The 21,001-nt window shown below is 34.0% G+C and overlaps 1 protein-coding gene across 2 annotated transcripts; it reads right to left on the bottom strand.

Annotated features, from left to right (window-relative positions):
• Positions 1 to 6,507: 6,507 nt before the first annotated feature.
• LOC145066211 (two-component response regulator ARR14-like) lies at positions 6,508 to 9,786 on the bottom strand. 2 transcript variants are annotated; one of them, XM_079013423.1, is made up of 7 exons: positions 9,274 to 9,786; positions 8,520 to 8,672; positions 8,026 to 8,430; positions 7,857 to 7,933; positions 7,223 to 7,730; positions 7,008 to 7,147; positions 6,508 to 6,889 (listed from the first exon to the last, which is right to left on the bottom strand). In XM_079013423.1, the coding sequence occupies exons 1-6, from the start codon at positions 9,443 to 9,445 to the stop codon at positions 7,008 to 7,010; spliced, it is 1,455 nt and encodes a 484-aa protein (XP_078869549.1). In that variant the 5' UTR covers positions 9,446 to 9,786; the 3' UTR covers positions 6,508 to 6,889. The 2 variants fall into 2 exon arrangements, with proteins under 2 accessions (XP_078869549.1, XP_078869548.1); XM_079013422.1 differs by having other exon boundaries at positions 7,008 to 7,730; positions 9,274 to 9,785.
• Between the last annotated feature and the right edge of the window lie 11,215 nt (positions 9,787 to 21,001).

The following is a 21,001-nucleotide window of genomic DNA, read 5'->3' as shown; positions in this document are numbered from 1 at the left end:
TATTTTTTTCTGATGCGTGTAATGGGTTTGTTACAACATAGTGCTTATAAAGGGGTAGAAAGAATCATCCTTTTATAATATGGAAAAAAATAAAAAATTGGGAGACTAGCCTTTCGAATAGCTAGCTTTTGTTCTAGCAATATTTTGGTTGTTGGTTTGGGAGTTACATGTGTGTGTTCCTTTTATTGAGGTGTTTTGTAAGTCAATTCATAGCAATTAGTATCATAGCAATGGCTCGTGTCACTTGACTCAAACACTTGAATCAGTAGAAGAAGGTTTGGAAGGAATGTATTCTTCAATTTAAAATGCAACAATAGATTAGCACTTTGATGTCTGTTGTTTGAGAAAATGACCGGAGATAGCTATTGAGAATAGGAAGCTGCATTCTACCTTGAGAGAGGATTTGTTCCATTGTTTCGGATATGGGTGAGCATTTGGATCCGAACCGGTTTAGAGGAAATGAGTGGACCGATAACTGGACCGTTAAGCATACACAGGTTTAGAGGAAATGAGTGGACCGATAACCGGACCATTAAGCATATACTGGTTCTGGTGCCGATGCCAGTTTTCCAGTACCTTCAATTCAGAGGGTACAAGCTGATGAAGCAGTACAATGGTGATATTAGTTATTTGAACATTCATAAGTTTAGATGAGTTATTTGAATTCTCTGTATTGCTTAAGATTCGTAATGCTAAAAAATAGAGTACAAAAAAATAAAAATATTTCAACTTTGATGTTGTCTTTAGAGGACTATAACTCAACGAATATGTAATCAAATAAGGTGAAATTATAATATAAAATGAAGTGCAAACACTAAACTATATGTTGGAAAAAATATCATTTCATTTCGACTTCAAATGAATGAGATATGATAGTTTAAAGAATTTCATAGATTCAACATTGTCAAGAACCGGTCCAAACCGATTTTTACCTAGAATAGATAAAAAAAAAAACCGGAACCGAAAATGTGGATTAATGAGAACCAGTGTTGTAAAACTCGCCAACTTGGCTGATTACTCCTCTGAGTACTCGCTACTCGGCCCCTTACTGAGGCGAGTTACAGAATCCCGAGTACTCCCCGATCGGCCCCTTATTGAAGTAAACAATGTTGTAAAACTCGGTCAACTCGGTGATTAATATGTATAATTTACTTAACGAATTATTATTTAACACACACACACATGTGAGACAATTATGTGTTTTTCAGTTTTTGTGTATTCACATGTATCTAATTTTGTTATATATTTCAATTAACTTATGATTTTGACATATATAATTTTCCTAAAAATATTTTTACATGAATTACCGAATCCGAGTACTTCTGAGTACTCGCTACTCGGTGGTCGGCCGAACAGGTACCGAGTAATGAGTTCTACAACCTTGACGAGAACAAATAATCGGTATGATGAATGCAAGCCAGTATCGGTCCTCATCCAACTAATCCATATGTACACCCCTAGTTTCGGAGGAAGACGGAGGAAGTCAGCCAAGGCAGCGACAAAGCCAATATTTGAAGCAAGGAATGGGGGAAAGATGGGCTCAATCCGAAGCATGAAGGTTTAGATTGGATATTTCAAAAGGAACAAGTATCAAATTTCGAAAGAAGGGAGTATCAGTCATACAACTATTTGAAAAGGTCGATTCAAACATCAAAAAGAGCTTCAAAGGGCATATCATTGTATGAGCAGTAGCAGTGGATGTGTGATTTTTTTTTTCTTTTTTAATTTTATAGCTTATTTTTCTTTTTATTTTTTTTGAGTATAAACAACCAAAATAATATAACTATATTTATATTTATGGTCTGTTAAGTTGTAGATAATTTATCATATATTTCGTGCGGTGTATTAATTCAATGTCACTATAGTATATTTGATAAAATTAATTTATATATTATTAATATTATATATTTTATTGTTACTATTCACGTATTTATAATAAAGCTAAAATATGATTGCATTTGACAAAATGACGATAAATGAAAACTATCATTTATATTTATTGTAGTTATGTTTGGTAAAAAATAATTATAATTATGTTTTTTAATTATAAACATTTGATACAAATTAATTTGTAACGTCCTAAAAATATTACGTAAAAATTTTATTTTTCAACCACTAAAACCATTGAATCATTTGTTCAAAAGACAATTAGAGTGTAATGTATTCTCAAACATAAGAGTAAAATCATAAATCAGTAATGTGGAAATAAAACTCCAGGGGATGCAGTGCAATTACGTCAAACCCTTCCCTTTGCATTTAAAACATGAAACCGTAAGCATAAATCTTAGTGGGTTTCCCAAAATACCACATGTATGTGCTGTAACGTCCCAAAAATTCCAATAAAATCTTTAATTTTAAACCATCAAATCATACAACTATCCATTCCAAAACCAAACAAGGAAAAATATATATTTCAAACATCATAGCAAATCAAAAGTAAGCATAGGGGATGTTGTGCAGTCATGCCAGACCTTTCCCTTTGGAACTAGAAGTACCTAGAAATGTTTAAACAACAAAACTGTAAGCACAAAACTTAGCGAGTTCCCCAAAATACAACATACCATACTTACATTGTCATAGGCTACCCCCATGGTCTTGCATACAAGTGTCATGGGCTACCCCATGGTCTTTCCTCACATTGCCATGCCTACCCCTTGGTCTTATTTACGAGTATCATTGACTACCTCCATGGTCATTCATACAAATATCACGGGCTACCCCCGGGTCTTCCATGCAAGTATCATAAAGATAAATAACATCCTACACAGTATAGTGAGAAGACTCACCCGATTCATGAAATCAGCTAAACCACAGCTCAATGCTACGCAACTGGTGCTGCAACACACCTATCAAAACATATAAGGTCCAACCTTAGCCTATACTTTGAATCCAACAATTTGACCAAAATCAACCATACCAAAAAGTCAACGGTCAAAGTCAACAACCAATTATACCAACAATTGAACCTCACGTCATGACCAACCCTTGGTCACGTAATGAGAACGAGCTTAGTCTGATTCCAATTCGTCTCACACTAATTCAGCAAAATCGATCACAGACAACTCACTCAGCAAACATCACGACATGAACCCTCCTTGGTCATGTCGTGAACTCATCAAGACAAGATAAATGTGAAATCCTCCTTAGTCACGTTGTGACACCCTCAATGTTACATCGTGACCACAGTTTGAGACAAACAACTTAATGTTTTGAGTCCTTAATCTATTAAATCTTCAACTCCCACTTTCCAGAAAGCTATATGGGACTCTAAAGGTTCATAAATATGACAACTTTAAGGACATTCATGCTCCATGCATGTCCTCTATGCAATCTAGGTCAAAAGGAAAGAAAGTGACCATAAATTCATGCTAGGTTCATAAACCACATCCAATTCTTATATCCATAAGATATGATGCTCTAGGGACTCAGAAAGACCATAAAGTTGCCAACTTTATTACATCCATTCACTTAAATCAAAACCATGGACCAACAAGGGATTAAACAACTTAGATCTAAAAGAATAAGCTACAAAGGTAGAAGCTTGAATCCTTACAAATGGTCCAAAATGTGATATCAAAGATGAGAAAATGTTGCTTGCTTGGTCCTTGCCTAGTACTTCCTTAAAAAAGCACCAAAAACCACAAAAAATGAACTAAGAATTGATTAATTAGCTTCTAGACGTTAGGTTTTGAAACCGTATAGATCGACAATATGATATTTTCGATAATTGTCTTTCAAATAAGATTTTTTTAAAACATATGAAAGTTTTCGGAAGAAAATATAGAAGGATATTTATTTTCTCTTAAATAATTATAGATACTATGCACATTTTTAATATGGGTAATATTTAATATTGGTATTTTTAATATTAGTAAAACTAAAAGAAAAATTAAGATTCTTTTATTATACAAAATAAAAATTGAGATATTATATGTCAAAGACATATAATAAAAATATTTAATAGTTGAAGGTACAAATTAGAAGTTTAGTATATGTTAAAAGTTGATAAAATTAGAAGTTTAGTATATGTTAAAAGTTGATAAAAGAATTTTTTTTTATAAGTGATGATATACATAGACACTTCACAGGCCAGTGATGGTCAATTTGATAAGACAAGATCAATTCCCATGGATTTATACGAATCTTAATGGTGATGTTTAATATTCGTGGTTTTTACTTTCTACTATTTTTGGTGCCAATAAAATTCTTCCATTCTTTCTCTATCTTGGTTTGAGAAGACAATATCAATTTCCAAGGGTTTATACGAACGTAATGATGATGTTTAATCCATTCGTGGTTTTGAGTTTTTACCATTTTGAGTGCCAGTAAAATTCCTCCATTCTTTCTCAATTTTGGTTTGATAAGACAATATCAATTCCCAAAAGTTTATACGAATGTAATAATGATGTTTAATCCGTTCGTGATTTTGACTTTTTACCATTTTATGTGCCAATAAGATTCCCCCTTCTTTCTCAAACTTGGGACCTACAACTCTGTCATCTCGGATTCAACCTCTCCCAAGATCACCCCAAAAACCTTTGGCTTACGCCTTGTTTTAAAGTTTTCTAATTAAATGAAGTGAATGGAAGGAGAGGAAAAGGGATGGTGTTGGTGATTTTAGTGTCACTAGGTTATTTTGTGTAACTGGAACTTACATGTGAGCTAAGAGACTTCATAATTTGTACTATAATATATGTTTGAGTATGTGCGGAGTGCACACATGTATAAAATCGAATTAGAACCCGGTTCGATGACAAGTTGGGGATCCGGAGGCAACGCCCCTGGGTCCAGAGTTTCCAAAGGTGCAACGCCCCTTTGGCGGGGTCTAGTGACAACGTAGCACCCTTGGTGGGGTCCAAGGGGCAGAGCCCCTGGCTGGGGTCCCGCTAATAGTGGAAAAATCAAATTCTTAAGGGGGTTATGGTAAAAATGACTAAGATTGATTTCCTCATTAATTCTGGATTCCATTGACTTGTTTCCAAAGCAACCTATAACGGCCAGCCCTAAAACGAAACCCTACATATCGTTTTCTATATAAACCACTCTCTTTTTGTGGAGAAGTATCACCTTTTAGCTCTCGTTGTCTTCATACAAACTCAGAATCTTCTAGCAATTTGGTTTACGTTTTCTATGTCTAGATTTGTAAGTGTTCTCTTGGGATTATCCTAGGTTGAATTTCTTATAACCTGGGCATAAAATAGAAATATCAGTTCAGAAAGTGTTTACACTATCCAAGGGATATCCAGATCTCCACTATAACCCTACCCAATTTCTAACAGATGGAAGGTGGGAAATGGAATAGGAATATAAATAATCAAAGTATGTTCTTAAGTCGGAAGGAAATAGAATGGAATGGAGGGATTTGAGCCTTTTTTTACTTCACCTCCTAACCCTTCCAAAAATGGGTTGGTAAAAAAGACACTTACTTTGCTTTCCATCCCCTTCCATTCCATCTTCTTCTGTCTCTTAAGAAAAACTCGAGAACACATTTCCCATGTGGTCTACTTTTATTCCCTTCCGTTTTTAATGTCGGGTTTCTGTCCTCCAAATCCCTTAAAGCTCGTTCTAATGGCGGTTGCGGATATGCTATCAGAGCTCGTATGGTTTTGGTGCCATTAATAACCAAGCCTCCAACATTGCTTGATTTTGAAACCTTTGTTTTCAAAAATGACAAGATTAACCTTGTTGGTTATGATGAGTATAGTATGAGAGGAGGAAGAGCTTTGCTATATGGCTCAGAAGAGATGCAATTTTAGTAATTTTGGTTAGCCCCAAGTATGATATTCTCCAGGATCCCATCATTCCACATTGTGGAAGTTCAAATTGGCCAAACCTTCCGGTTGACCCTCTTCAAACACCATTAGGAATTCATCAAATCCTGCAACAATAAGGTTTTGATTATCCTTCTATTCCATTAATCCCTGAATCTCAATTGTCGAGTTTGCTACAATATCAACATTGGTCACTAATGAAAGTATAAAACCTCATATACCAATACCACCTACACAACAACTTTCAATATAGGATGAAGACTTGTTGCTTAAACTGAATAACAGTCGTTAAGACAACATCTGTTTTCCAAGATCCTTAAGCAACATTTAGACAAACACCATTATGAAAATATGTTCCAAATGGAGTGCCCAATACTCAGGATCTCCACCTTGAGGACAAGGTCACTCTTCGAGGGTGGGATATTGCTACACACCCACTTAATTCACATTCTTATAAAGGATAAGATGAAGAAATCAGCAAAACAATGAGCATCTTATTAGTGGAGGGGTATTTTAGGTATTTTGTTTACATAGTTTGTTACAACAGAATGCTTATAAGGAAATAGATGGAGAGACTAGCTTTTCCAATTGCTAGCTTTTGTTCTTACAATCTTTTAATTATTAGTTTGAGCAATGAATCCATATTTTGATGATCAGTTTCCTGTGTGTGTGTGTGTGTGTGTTCCTGTTATTAACTTGTTTTTGTAAGTCAGGTCATAGAAAGCAGGAGTTCATATAATTCAAGATCTAAATTTGGTTTTATTTTACACATCTAAAAAACATTCATAGCAGAATCATTCCCAAGAGTTCATATTCTTGAAGATATGAATCGAGTAAAAACATTACGATACAATTCTACAACTACCATACAAGAGAGATAATTACAATCACTAAATCTTTGCATAACTATTGATGAATGAGCTACACATAACCCTTAAACTTATATATAATAAGATCAACAAGTCCCACGATTCTATGAACTTGTTCAATAATAATCCTACCTAACAACACTCTTCTTGACCTCTAAGAACACCGATTCATCACCTTCATGATTCATTTCTGATTTGTAGATGAATCTTCCAACCAACGATCTTGATATGTAAATCATGATCTTAAACCTGTTTCAATTTGTCAAAAAAAAAAAAAAATCAATCTTGAGCATTGGGTAATTAATTCTCCTTTTTTTTACTTTGAAAATGAAGTACACTTTTTATCTTTTCATAGATTTATGTTTACCTATTCAGAGAAGACACTCATGAATTCAATATTCGGCTCTTGTTTCACTTTCTTCCCAAAGTTATCCCATTGATTCAAATTATTTGCTAAAGATTCATCTTCATAAACAGCAAACCTACTTGGAATCGAATTCCCTTTACCTACAAATCCAAGATTCCTCAAAGGTCCTTGATCAAGCACTTGAACACATTCACCAAATGAAATTTGTTTCTCACCCGAATTTACCAAAACGCCACTATTCCCCCCTTGAAAACTAACCGATGATGATTGATTATTCGGGACAACAAGACGCGAGGGTTGAACCGTAATTGCTTGTTTCTGAACCTGCTGACTTGGCATTACCCCTATTAAATTACCATTTTGCCCTCCCAATCCACCATAATTACCAATCATGTTGTTGGAATGCCATGAATGAACATCTTCTACAACGGGTTGTGAAATTTGCTTTGATGGGAGGGGTTGACCGTAATTAGATGATTGTAATATCGGTTGGTGGTCAACTAGCGGCAAGTTGACATTTCCGGTTGGCCGCCCGAAAAGTTCAGCGTGAAGTGCCGCCAGTGTCTCCGGCGGGATTTGGCCGGAAGCCGCCAGTGCTTGGATCTCGAATCTTCCGTATAAACCTAGTTTTTTATTTTGTTCAATGGGCCCACAAAATGAATTTTGACCCCCTCCTTGTTGACCTCCCACACCACTTAATCTCTTTAAGTATAATCTAAACTTCTGCATAACAAAAAAAATAGAAACTTTTAATCACTTCACTATATGTTTCGATTGTAATTAGTTCACATATAATCTTTTATCACAAAGGTCAAAGCTTTATTGGAAAAGAAAAAAGTCAAACTACACCTGCAAATGACTTGCAACGTTTTCTCTAGTCAAACCTGGAACATTCATCAATTCAAGAATTCTCTTTGGAACAGCCTCTGAGAAAATAAAAAAGTAACATAGTAATAAGATAAATTGAACAATTTTTAACAAAATAAATTAATAATTGAAAAAAAAAAAAAAAACATACTGTCAATTCCAAGTTGATTCACAGCACTAACGAATTGCTGATGCAACTCCACAGACCAAACAACACGTGGCTTTTTTGAAGCAGATGGATCATCACTTTCAAGTTCACAATCATCTTCTTCTTTAATACTTCTTCTTTTTTTATGACACGTCAGCAACCCATTTTCTCCTCCTTCATTAACAGAAGAACCATACTCACTATCATGATTATCATCACCTCCTCCTCCTCTTTTGTGCTCCATGCTCCCTGAATTTTCATGTTCTTTATTTTCATTCCATTTTTTTCTTATAACATGTTGCCATATGTTCTTTAGTTGTTCTTCACGTATAGGCTTGATTAAGTAATCACATGCCCCATGTCTTATTCCCCTTAGCACAAGATTCGTTCTTCCATCTGCTGACATCACTGCACACAGTAATAATTTGTTTTTAGTTTATATAAAAGATAAAAGATTATTATAAATGGGAAAAAAAAAAAAAAAAAAAAAAACGTACTTATGACAGGAAGATCCATTTCTAACCCAACGAGTTCAAGAAGCTTAAATCCATCCATATCAGGCATATGAACATCACTTAAAACCACATCAAATCCACCTTTTCTTTCCCTTAATATATTTAAAGCAGCAGTTGCTTGTGAGCAAGTTGTAACTGCAAAAGTTAACCAAATTAGAAAAGAAAGGATCTTTATCCATACAGACATCATTACTCATTCAGGACTTAAATGGGAAAAAAGAAATAAAAAGAAATAGCCCTTTAAGAGGGAAAGTAATACTATAGCTTAAGACATTATGCTAGAATAGAACCATATCTGGTTATATAAATAAATTAATCTAAAGAGATCTTGAATCGTAGAATCTTGAATCTAAAACATGAAATCAAGAAAGCCTATAAAATCCAAAATTCAATTTACTAAAGATCCCCTGTAAGCATTTCTAGAGTTCATCCTTTATTGTTTTCCACATATAAAGGTAACTCAAAGATCAATAATATATTTCATGTCCACGTCATGTTAAGCAGTGATTTGATTACATAAAAATGCAACATTTAACTTTTTCATGGTAAAAACTCAAGGTAAAGTTACTTGCTTGCACAGAAAGTGCTCTTTTTTTGTGATTACTGAAGGTAATCTAGTGTTATCTATCACTAATCGTGTTAAAATTCTGAAAAGTGGACACTAACAGTTAATCTCTAACAAACAGAGAAATATAGCGTTCATACTGAAAGCGAAAAAGGAAAGCAAAGTGTTTACCATGATACGAGCATCTGCGAAGCATTTGTTCCAAAATCTTTAAACAAGTAACATCGTCATCAACAACAAGAACTCTCAAACCCACAGGGAACTGATCTGACACACCCGTTGCAGGTTTTGAACTCAACGACCCGGACCCGGACCCGGAAACGAAACTGCTCGCCGTCGTCATACCTCAAGTAAACCTCTCTTTCTGCAAAATCCAGAAGTGGGATAACATCAAAGGCGAAATTAAAGCAAAACCCTCGAACAATTTTGTTAGGGAGCAGATCTAGGGGGAGTAATTAAGGGGAATTCAGTTGTTTTTGTTGGTAGAAATGAAATTGAAAGCAATGATTGAGAAATTGGTGTAAAATTTATTATGGGAAATTGAATTATAGGTGTGAGCGTGTGATCGATGAGTGAGGAATTGAATGTGTAGCAGTGGGAGTACAAAGAAGACTGGAAGAAGGGTGATGAATTTAAAGAAATGAAAGGATAATCATAAAGATAGATAATAGTTGGAAAAAATCCATCAAAGTTATGTCCTTATTGGCAAAACCCATATAAAAATGTGTTGAAAATGACTTGAGGAGTGGTACATACATACAAACTTTGAAAAATCCCATCTTTGGATCTTGTAGTTTGGAACACTTTCTTGTAAGGCCCCTCAAACTAAAAAGTCTTTCATTGTTACTTGTGTCTTTTTTCTTTAACTAGTACCAAGAAATGCAACATGTGACTATGACAAAAATAAAATTGTTCCTCTGACACAGAGAAACATATTAATACGTCATGTTGAGATCGATCACGATCTTTAAAGAGAGTTGATGAAACATATTTGAATGGTTGACCATAATAATCTTAACCAAGAACTAGAAAGAATAATTTTTGGACGAAAACTTCATTTAAATGTAGTAATTATGAATTTTTAAGTTTTTAATTTATGTGTTTCTTATTTTCAATTAATGGAATAAAAATTAACCAAATGGATGATGAATATTGAAAAAGATAAATTATATTTTAAACTTTTATAAAAAAAAAAACAACATATGGTCCAACTACAAAATTACTTTATTTTGCAAAGTGGCTTGTTTAATGGTTCATTATCGCAAAAAGGCTTTTTATTTTCTTTGAAAAAACGTTTATATATTACGAAATATATGATTTTTAATTGGATTTTTTTTGGCAAACATTAGAAAAAAAGCATTTTGTTGTTTATATATTATTTTTAAGTTTTATGTATGTAATTAAAGAAAATATAAGCTTTATATATCATATACCTTTGGTTTAATTTAATATATTTGATTTTTCTTCTTTTTCATTGTGTTGTATTAATTGTGACTTGAGTTATTTTATTGATAATGACGATGGAGGCAATTATCAACTTGAATGATTCGGTGGGTCAAGATAGCAACGGGTCATTAGATAGAGGAATTAGAACAAAATATTGTTTTTAATGAGAAAGGAAATAAAAACCAAAGTCATGCACGAAGTTGAAAAATGACTCTTTCTTGTACCTAATTTGACCAATCAAAATTTTAAGGGGGTGAATCTATTGGAACTTAACCCTAAATGGATTGGGATTTTATTGATTGAATACAAATCATAATTGTTCCGTTTCAAGAAAAAATCAAAATGAGTTTAGATTAAACTAAAGGGTTTTAATTGAGTTTAAATTAAACTAAAGGGTTTTAATTTAGATATAGTGGCCCATAGAATTATAGTGATAAGACTTTTGGGGTTTTATGAACCCGGAAAAGGTAAAATTAACTCTCTTGGCAGTGTATGTAGCTACGTTGAACCTATCTAAAGTGTAAAGATCCATCAATCGGTAGATAATTGTGGACAAAAATTTAGGTGTGTAAGGTTTAAAACTTGAATCTCATTTAATTTTACAACTCAACTGTAAAAAAACAAAAGCATTTTTTTATCAAAAGAGTAGATAGCGATACAATTGAAAATATGACATTTTCGTCTGAAAATAACATTGTTTATACTGCCAAAAAAACTCACATCGTAGTAAAGACAATGACTTCAAGAGTCTTCATTTTCATTATCGTGATTGAGTCCACACATTCCATAAGTTCCAAAACATTTTCAAATGGTGGGAAATGGTGATCCAACCACTTGATAACCATCACTCGTATTTGATTAGCCACCTCATGGTTGACAAACATCTAGCTAGAATCTTCAACATATAAAAAGCACAAGGGGCATAACACCAAGGGAACATTTATATTCCCATATCCCTTTTAAGAAGTGGAGAGTATCAATGGAGAAGGTTATTTGATCTGCTTACAACGAGGGGGAAATTGAAGAAGTCAAAGCTTGTGTTCATAGTGACTCACAAAAGGGTATTGATTGAAGCTTCCAAGGGTACTTCCAGTCGACTGTAGGAAAGAAGAAGACATGGAAATGATGACATGTTTAATTTTAGGAATAGGAATGATACAAGTATGTAACGTCCCAAAAAATACCAAGTAAAAATTTCATTTTTAATTCAACCAAATCATTCATTCATTACTAAAAAAAGATAATCAAACTATAAACTATTCTTAAAACATCAAGTGAATCACAAAAGATAGTGGGCCCTGCTCAATTAGCATAATGGGCCCCACCCAACTTACGTATCAGGCCCAACCCATCATACATAATGGGCCTCACCAATTCACATAACAACCCCCACCGAACATGTCAAATGGGCCCCGCCCTACATACAAAACAGGCCCCGCCCAACACACATGCAAAAGTCACAAAGACAACTAGCATCTTACATAGTATAGTGAGAAAACTCATATTACGAGCGCAATCGACAACTAACAGACTCACACAGTCGAAAAGTGGATGTTACACACCTCCTAACGAATCATAAAAGGTAAGCACTTAGTCTACCTTCTAAAACTAGCAATATGACCCAAAGTCAACCATGTCAAAAAGTTAACGGTCAAATATCAAAATCAACTTAAGAATGCCAGCACGTCGTGGCTATTTCACCCAATCACGACCAATTCCACTTCCAAGTCATGGAAGACATGTTAGCACGTCATGGTGGAGCCTCACCATGGCGTGGCAATATTTTTAGGATTAGAGGATTTAATGACTCGCCACGACGTGGCCATAAGTGCCACGGGGTGGCAGTTGATTTTGAAGAAACCTTAGATTCTCGGGTTGGACCCCTATTTAAAGGAATTGATGGCTAGGGTTTCCTTCTCCCTCATCCTCCATCACCTCCAGAAAGCATCTATATGAAACCCTAGCCTCCCTTATTGAGTGTTGAGCTCTATGTGGTGTTTGTTGCATTTTGAAGGAAGGAGAAGAAGGTGTTAGCAAAAGGATCAAGCAACAAATCCTCTCCATCTTTGGAATCACTCTCTGGACCATTTGTCAGTCCTCAAATTTCTATATTGATGATTCTTTGGTTGTAGATCTAGTTTCTTAGCATATTTTGGTCCATAAGAAATGTTTGGTGGGTTTGAAGTGATAAAGGTTGCAACTTTATGACTCTCCTGAGTCCCATGAATAATATATCTTGTAGATTTAGACTTTGGTTGGGGTTCTTGACCTTGCATGAGTTTTGGGTCACTTTTATCTCATTTTGACCTAAAATGGATTCTAGACATACATTGGACATGCATGTATATAAAGCATCCACCTTTATACTAGATCTAGTATTTGTTATCGTCAAAAATTACACAAGTATAAATCAACCAAATTGAATGAGAGGATGTGATGTTCGGATTGTGCAATAGAGAAAGGTAAATAAAATGTCACAATTGTTTACAAGGAAAGCCCTTGATCCTTGTTAGGATCTCTGTACAAAACCTTGGGAGGTGATAATGATAACATGTCTTGATGATTTTATTAATATAAAATAATGATTACAAAAGAGTATTTCAGTAAGAACAAGTGAAAAAGTTCGTAGAGTAAGCTCAGAGTAGGTAGAGTGTGTCGTGTGCGAGATACATGTCTCAATTTATAGTCTAAACTAGCTAACAAGATGTCTGATATTTCCGGGATACAATATGACCAGCTTTGTGAATGTTGTTTGACTTGGTATTCCGGGTCTTTATCATAGTTAAGACGACTCTTTGTGGAGAATAAGTATTCTCTTGACTATTTCTGCACATGTGTTAATTAAGAACGAAATATGACCGTTATAAATGTTAGTAAATAATAATAACGGTAATAGTCGGGATCCTGAATATCTAATGAGGTTTGAGGATCCTGAATGTTTTAAGGATCCTGACCCTAACAATTGCCCCCAAGTTATTCCTGAAAATATAGGAGTTAATTTCGAGAATATTAAAGGGATAACTTTAAAATAAATTAAAAATAGGAGATAAAGAAGAGTTTAAAAATAATCCCTTAATGGATAAGTTTTATCCATCTCGAGGTAAGCGAGAAGCAGTCGAATCATCTTTGCTATAAATGTGGGCTTCCGATAATTTATGTGACAACTAGCAAGCTTGGGTCAAGTAGAGTCTAAATTGAAACAGTGTACAAATAAATTCACTCTGTAACTTAAATGCAATGATGTTTATTGAAAGCCAAGAGGACACCATTTGTATGATGAGAGATGATATACACTTTGAAAATTCATGTTAAAATAAGACTTGAATGATCAATGTAAATCAAACAACAATCAAATATTTATAACACAACAACATGTGTTTATGCCATTCTCGAATTCTAAAGCCATAATCTTTGTGATATTTATTGTATAAGGCCAAAAACCCATCCATGAAAACACTACAAGACCGAAATCTCCATTTAAGGCCCGTTAGAGGCCGAAAACCCTACAAGACTAGGACCGAAATCATTTCTTTAAAGCCATTAGGACCGAAATCCTTAAGGATGAGGTGTACTAAGGGATTTCGGTCATAACTAGATCGCAATCCCCTTCTTTATGGCAGAAAATTTCAAAGTGTACTTCCCTAGGGTGATTAGGTGTTGACCAGGTGGTGGGATAAATCAGCTTTACCCCCATTTACATAATACAATCTAATACCCTTCAAATAACCATGTAGTACGTGAATTGCTCCCTAAATAAACAAGAACATCCTCCACTCCTATCCTTCCATATAAACCACGACAGAAGACCCTCCTTCCATTCGCCAACATTTTTCATCTTTCTTTCTTCCATTCCCTTTGACACTTCATCTTCATATTTCAAAATTCTATCAAGAACAAGCTTGGTTCTTCCCACAGATCTTCATCATCTAAGTGGTCCTTAGAATTTTGGTAAGCAACTTCGACAACCCCTAGTGTTTCTATACATTATTACGATAATTTCATCCCATTTACACACAATATCATGTGTTAACATCCTTAGGGTAATATAATCTTCAAGGAGTTCATCAAGCACATACTAGTGTTTTAGGCTCGAAATCTTTTTCACAACACTTCAAGCTACACACAAGAACTACTCAAGGTGAGCTTCATACCCCCATTTTCGAGTTTTACATGCTTTTATGGGGGGGGGATACAAGTTCAAATATGTTTGTCCTTTGGATGCTTGCATGTCTCATACTTATTACTTGAATACTGTATAATATTTGCATAAAAATGTAAACATCACCACTCTTCACACAAAAATTTTCGTGACATACAGAGCTTTATTTGCAAAGATAACAAAATATAACTTATTTTGTGTTAAATATGTTAACCCAAAAATATGCGATGTACAAACTACAATATAAGTCAAAATATGTTTATCTTTTGGATATTTGCATGCCTCATGCTTATTATTTGAATATAATGTTATATTTATATAAGAATATAAATATCACCATTCTTTTTACACAAATTTTGTTTCATAAGAAGTTGACATGCAAAAGTAACACAAACATAACTTATTTTGTGTTACAAATATCAACCTGAAAATATGAGTTGTACAAACTACAAGTTTTTGGTAATTTCTACTAAAAATAGCTTTTCTAGTAGAAATGGTTATATTTTTAGTCATCACTATTTTGGTGGGTTAAAACCCAAGTATATCATGTTTTAATAACATACATAAACACTAAATAGGATTACAATTGGATATTTATATAATGTTTATATAAATAGTCTACACAAAAACATACAAGGCAAACTATAATGGGTATAGTTTAGGATTCACAAAACTGATATTTGCATATTTAGTCTTATATTAAGTATAGATTTTTATCATTTATTAGATAATTAATTGCATATCATGGACGAAAGATACCTAAAAGTGTTTGAATTGTGTTTTCAGTCCAAAAGCGAAGCTCGGAAGCAAAAGGAAGCAAGAGAAGTGGTTGGGAGCTTGGGAGTCGAGCAAAGAAGAAAAATGCTAAAAACACAAGGTACTCGGCGAGTAGGGTCGACTACTCGGCAAGTCGATACGAATATTCGAGAAACTAAGAACTCCTTGACTTACCGTGTACGGGAATTAATGGATGGACTCGACGAGTCGGTCATGGACTCGACGAGTCGGGGCGAATCTATAAAAACGACTTTTCAGATCGACACAAATTATTCTGGAACCCTTGAGGAGAACCAAGCTGCGAATTAAAGTCAGGAGAGACCTGGAGAATGAAGATAAAACCCTAAATCCAATTATGAAGGAGATTAGAGGCAATTTTCATTATTCTTAATTCAATGTTTGTTTTTCATCATGTTCAGACAGTTAGATTTCGTTTTTATGCTGTCAATTGCCCCAATCATGAGCTAAAACCTTTTAACTTCTGTTTGGGGAGACAATATTGAGACTATGGTTTGATTTATGGTATGATTGATTTAATATTGGTGATTTTGTTGATTTTAGCTTGTTAAAGAACCTTATGTGTGAATGATAACTATTTTTCTGTTAATAGAAAGATAATTAAGCTGCATGAACATCTCTTAATTGTTTACCTCATATGATTTATGTGAACACTTTATTTTATGACTAGGATTAGCGAATGTGAAACTAGAATTAATAAGAAAAATAGGTAAATTCATGTGTGAGCTTGTGTGATGACCATCAACAAGAGGTTAACTAAATGACCAATTTAGTTGACCATTACAAGTCTTAATTAACCCGAATAAATAATCTAGTGAACTGAATTAAATTAGACAACTGGCCACTGTTTGAGTTAGTTTGTTCTCTAAGGATTAACGCAGCGAACGTGAATCTAATCACTTGAATCGGTAGCCAATAGAAAAATCAATCCATTGCACTATTGCCATAATATCAACCATAGGATCAATTGAGTTGAACTAAACAAAAGTTCCCTTCATTATTGAATTTAGTTGAATCTTTGCTTATCTAGTTTTTAATTAATTAGTCTAAGTATTAGTTAGTAAGTTTATAGTCTTGGAAAACTAGAGAAAACCCCCTTTATTACTTAATTTTTAGATAATATTAGCTTTTAGTTTTAATTTTCCGTTCCCTGTGTTCGATACCCTACTTATTTAACTTTACCACAATTGATAGGTCTACTGCCTTTGTGTGTTTATTTTATAATTAAAAGTAGGATTAAAACTAGTTGGGTTTTACACACATCAAGTTTTTGGCGTCGTTGCCGGGGAACGGTTCAAAAATTAAATCTAATTCCTAATTTTATCGATCCTTTCTGTGAGTTTTTCTTGCACAAAGTTATTTTTTTAGTATTTCAGTAAGTAGGTTAGGTTTTAGTATTTATTGGTTTTTAATCGTTTTATCTAATTCTGTCTAAAATTTTCTGTTTCATACAGCCTACTCGCCGAGTGCACTCGAAGCTACTCAGCGAGTTCACTGCTGTTTGACAGTTTTAGTTTTTATTTTATTTTTGTTCTTTTTACGCGTTTTTTTTGTTTTGTTTACAGTTGTTTCATGACCAGAGGATCTAACACTCCATTGGTTCCTCCCTCTGAAGATCCGGAGTCTGCCTTAAAGAAGAACAAAGGAAAAATCGTTGGTGAAACCACTTCTTCGAAAAGCTCGCCTTTGAAGAATCTAAAAGTCGTTTTCAACAAGAAGAAGAGCAGCAAATCAGGAGCTTCCAGCGCCTCTATAGCAATATAAGACCCGATTAAAGAAGACACCGAATACGAAACCGAAGAGGAGGAAGAACCTACATTCGGGCACAATTCCGATTCCGGCAACGAGTTAGCCATTATCATGGCTAACACCAATCGCCAAGTCGCCATATAAATTAGCTCCTGTAGAAATGCAAGAGCTTTCCATCCAATTGAGTGAATTACTGGACATGGGGTTTATAAGGCCAAGCTTCTCTTCTTGTGGAGCTCCAATCTTGTTTGTCAAAAAGAAGGATGGGTTGTTTCGCATGTGTGTCGATTACCGTGAACTTAACAAGCTCACACTCCACTGGTTTTGTAAATTATAAAACTACATACTATTTTTCAGTATACTTTTATCACTATTACGGTCTTAGGGTTTAAGACTACAGATTTTCATACATCAGAGAATATTGGATTTTCTGGTAACATACAAAGAAACATGCATACATACATTTTCTGTCTTTGGTATAAGACATACAGTTCAGTATACTATTATCACTATTACGATCTTATGAACTCACCAACATTCATTGTTGACGATTTTCAAAATAACTTTATATTCTCAGGGAACCAGTAAGCAGGTACTTAAGCCATCGAGAACTGGATTTTTGTTGCACTTTGAAATTGTTACTTTTCAGTTAATATTGTGTAAAATTTGAACAAATACACTAAGTAAACAATGTAAGTTTGTATCTCTTAATGTAAGTTTGTATATCTTAATGTATGTTTTGTTGCACAATTGAATACACTAAGTATTCAATTGTTATGATACTATACAATGATATCATCCACCCCGGACGTTTCCACCGTCCTGGTTCGGGGGTGTGACATAACATTACAGTGTTAACTTTAATATAAATTTCAGTTTCGACTTAAAAAACCAAAGAATATTTTGTAAATAGTTAAAAGTGATAAATTGTAGTAATAAATGCAAAAACTAAATTGTAATATCAATTTAACTAAAATATTTCATAAAAATATTTTTATAATCGATAAAAGTTTTCAAATAAGTAGTTTAAAATAATATAGAATAATAATAGTTAAAAATAACTATATATAAATGATTATATTGTTACCTTTAAAATAAAATAAAATAAAATAAAATAAAATAAAAAAAAAACAATTTCTGATGTTTTCAATAACTATAATGACAGAAATTAAAACATTAAGCAAATAAATTTTAAAATTTTAATTAACATTAACAACAATTGTAAATAACATTAAACCTTATGTTATATTTAATTTTATTATATGTAACTCGCGAATAAAAGTCGTTCAAACAATTGAGATTATACAGTTATAATATATATATATATATATATATATATATATATATATATATTATATTAATTTAGTATACACATTATTATATCAAATTTAACAACAACGTTATTGTTATATTTAAAAAAACAAACATATATTTGTAAAAACTTCTAATATATAGGTGTTTCTGAGCAACGCGCAGACATTCGCCTAATATATATATATATATATATATATATATATATATATATATATATATATATATATATATATATATATATAGAGAGAGAGAGAGAGAGAGAGAGAGTCGAGGAAGGGGAAGCCCTTCGAGTACCAATCCGGTCCACATGCTGGCTTGGCATGGAAGGCTACCCAAAAAGTCTTTTTCATGGTAAGGAAAGAAAGAAGAGCGACATGGTTAAGTTTATATTTGACTGTTTACAGCATGAGAGCAGATTATCCAAAAAATAACTTTGGAACAATTAAAAAACAAAAAAAAGACTCGTTAACGAAAACTATAGGGGCTTTTATATATATATATATATATATATATATATATATATATATTGAAATTTATATTTTTTATTAAAATTGAATTGTTTTATAAAATTATATAAAAAAAACTATGCTTTGCCTTTGTATCCACACAAGTAGTGCGGCAAATAAACTGTACTTTTGTTTTGTAGTAAAAATGATATATCTATGAATGACGCTATATAAAAAATACGGAGTATAATAAATATAGCACCACACCCCTCCCGCATAAACATACTACTATTCCGTCCACACTTAAGAGGACACGGTAAAAATGATATGATTATAAGTGACGCCTATACAACACACCACACCCCTCCTCCATAAACATACTACTATCGTCCGGACTTAAAAATTTGACTTTAATCTTCATATCCAACAACCAAAATGCCGCTTTTTCTCCAAAAATAAACATGTGGGTTTTGAAGCTAAAGTTCGGCACTAAAAGTAATAATAATAGCAAAAGGAATCCAAAGCCACTCAAGTTATGCCACGTTTCAAACATTCCTCACGTTTCCATCGCTTCAACATCCCATCTGGCAATATGATATACACGTCCTTCATAAATCATTAAATTTGTGTTTTTTTTTTTTTTTTTAATTCTAACTTTTAAGAGGACACGTATGGCCACAACGAGGTTCGATGCGGGTGAAGTGGCATCTCTCGACGCCGTCGTAACGGGGAACAACCCCCCCCCTCCATCTCGTTGCATCTCGCTAGTTACGTCTCGTTACCATGGAACCAAAATGAAACGGGAGAAAAATGGACCGTTACACATTTAGACCGTTTGCAAACGGTCAATTTCAAACAAAAAAAAAAATAATTTTCCTTTTTACATATATATATATATATATATATATATATATATATATATATATATATATATATATATATATATATATATTTTATTTCAAATTTTACAACTTTTTTAACATTCTATCTACATTTTTATAAACTTTCTTTCTAAGAAAATGGAGCAAAACCAAAACATCTCCTCATCATCAAACCCAAACACAACCTCGTCTGTCGGGTTTGCCGGTTATGAAGGTTATTTCAACCTTTTATCCACTCAAGGCTTACCACAGATCTCATACCAAGGCACATCTTTCAACCCCGCTTCACCGCCACTACAGTTTCCCAACTCACCTTACTTTCAACAAAATCAAGGCGGTCAAAACCCAAATTTACAACAAAATCTTTTCCCTTCTTTTGCTTCGATGCAACAACAAACCAACCAACTATCGCCTACGACACAACAATCGGGTGAAGTGGAAGCGGGAGGTAGTAGGAACAAGAAAGGGAAAGGGAAAGGAAAATCAAAAGGGAAATCAATATCGGTAGAAATAGAAAATGCAGACGTTCCACAATGGTGGACACCAGAGGAGGAATACGCTTTGACGGTGGTTTGGTGTGCTACTTCAAAAAACGAACTTCGCAGAAATGGAATGAAAAAAAGAGTTTATTGGGGGGCGGTGCTCGACAAGTTTCACGCTATTTTAAAGAAAAATCCGTATCGCAACAATGACATGTTGAGCAGCAGATGGGGTATGATAACTAAGCGGTGCAGCAAATTCAACGGTATTTACAACCGACTTGAGGCGCAATAACAAAGCGGAACCAACGACTTCGATTTGTTCAAATCTGCTAAGAAACAATATCGGGTCGAAATGGGTCATGTTTTCGACTTTGAAAAATCATGGAAATTGTTGCGAGCGGATCCAAAGTGGAATAAAACGCCTACATCGTCGGAGGTTCAATCCAAAAGGTCTCGCAATTCTAGCTCGGCCGACGTGTCGGACGCACGGACTAACATCGACCTAAACGCCGATGACGATGAGATCCCGGATGATATCCAAGAGATATCCCCACTACGATGACCGCCCGGACGCGACAAAGCGAGGCGCGCTGCAAGACATGCGGAGGAGGTGGAGACGAGAGCAAA

This window comes from Lactuca serriola, chromosome 8, assembly GCF_051521515.1.
Source record: "Lactuca serriola cultivar US96UC23 chromosome 8, Lser_US96UC23_V15, whole genome shotgun sequence".
Classification (NCBI taxonomy): Eukaryota; Viridiplantae; Streptophyta; class Magnoliopsida; order Asterales; family Asteraceae; genus Lactuca; species Lactuca serriola.
Note: the sequence above shows the minus strand (reverse complement) of the source record. Positions and strands in the feature narration are given on the sequence as shown.

Bases quoted from the DNA above. Each gene is read 5' to 3' on its own strand.
- LOC145066211 (XM_079013422.1), bottom strand. From the start codon at position 9,445: ATGACGACGGCGAGCAGTTTCGTTTCCGGGTCCGGGTCCGGGTCGTTG. The intron at 8,431-8,519 runs GTACGTTTTTTT...TACTGTGTGCAG, and splicing joins AATGGATCTTCCTGTCATAA to TGATGTCAGCAGATGGAAGA. The intron at 7,731-7,856 runs GTGTAGTTTGAC...TTTGTTATGCAG, and splicing joins ACGTTGCAAGTCATTTGCAG to AAGTTTAGATTATACTTAAA.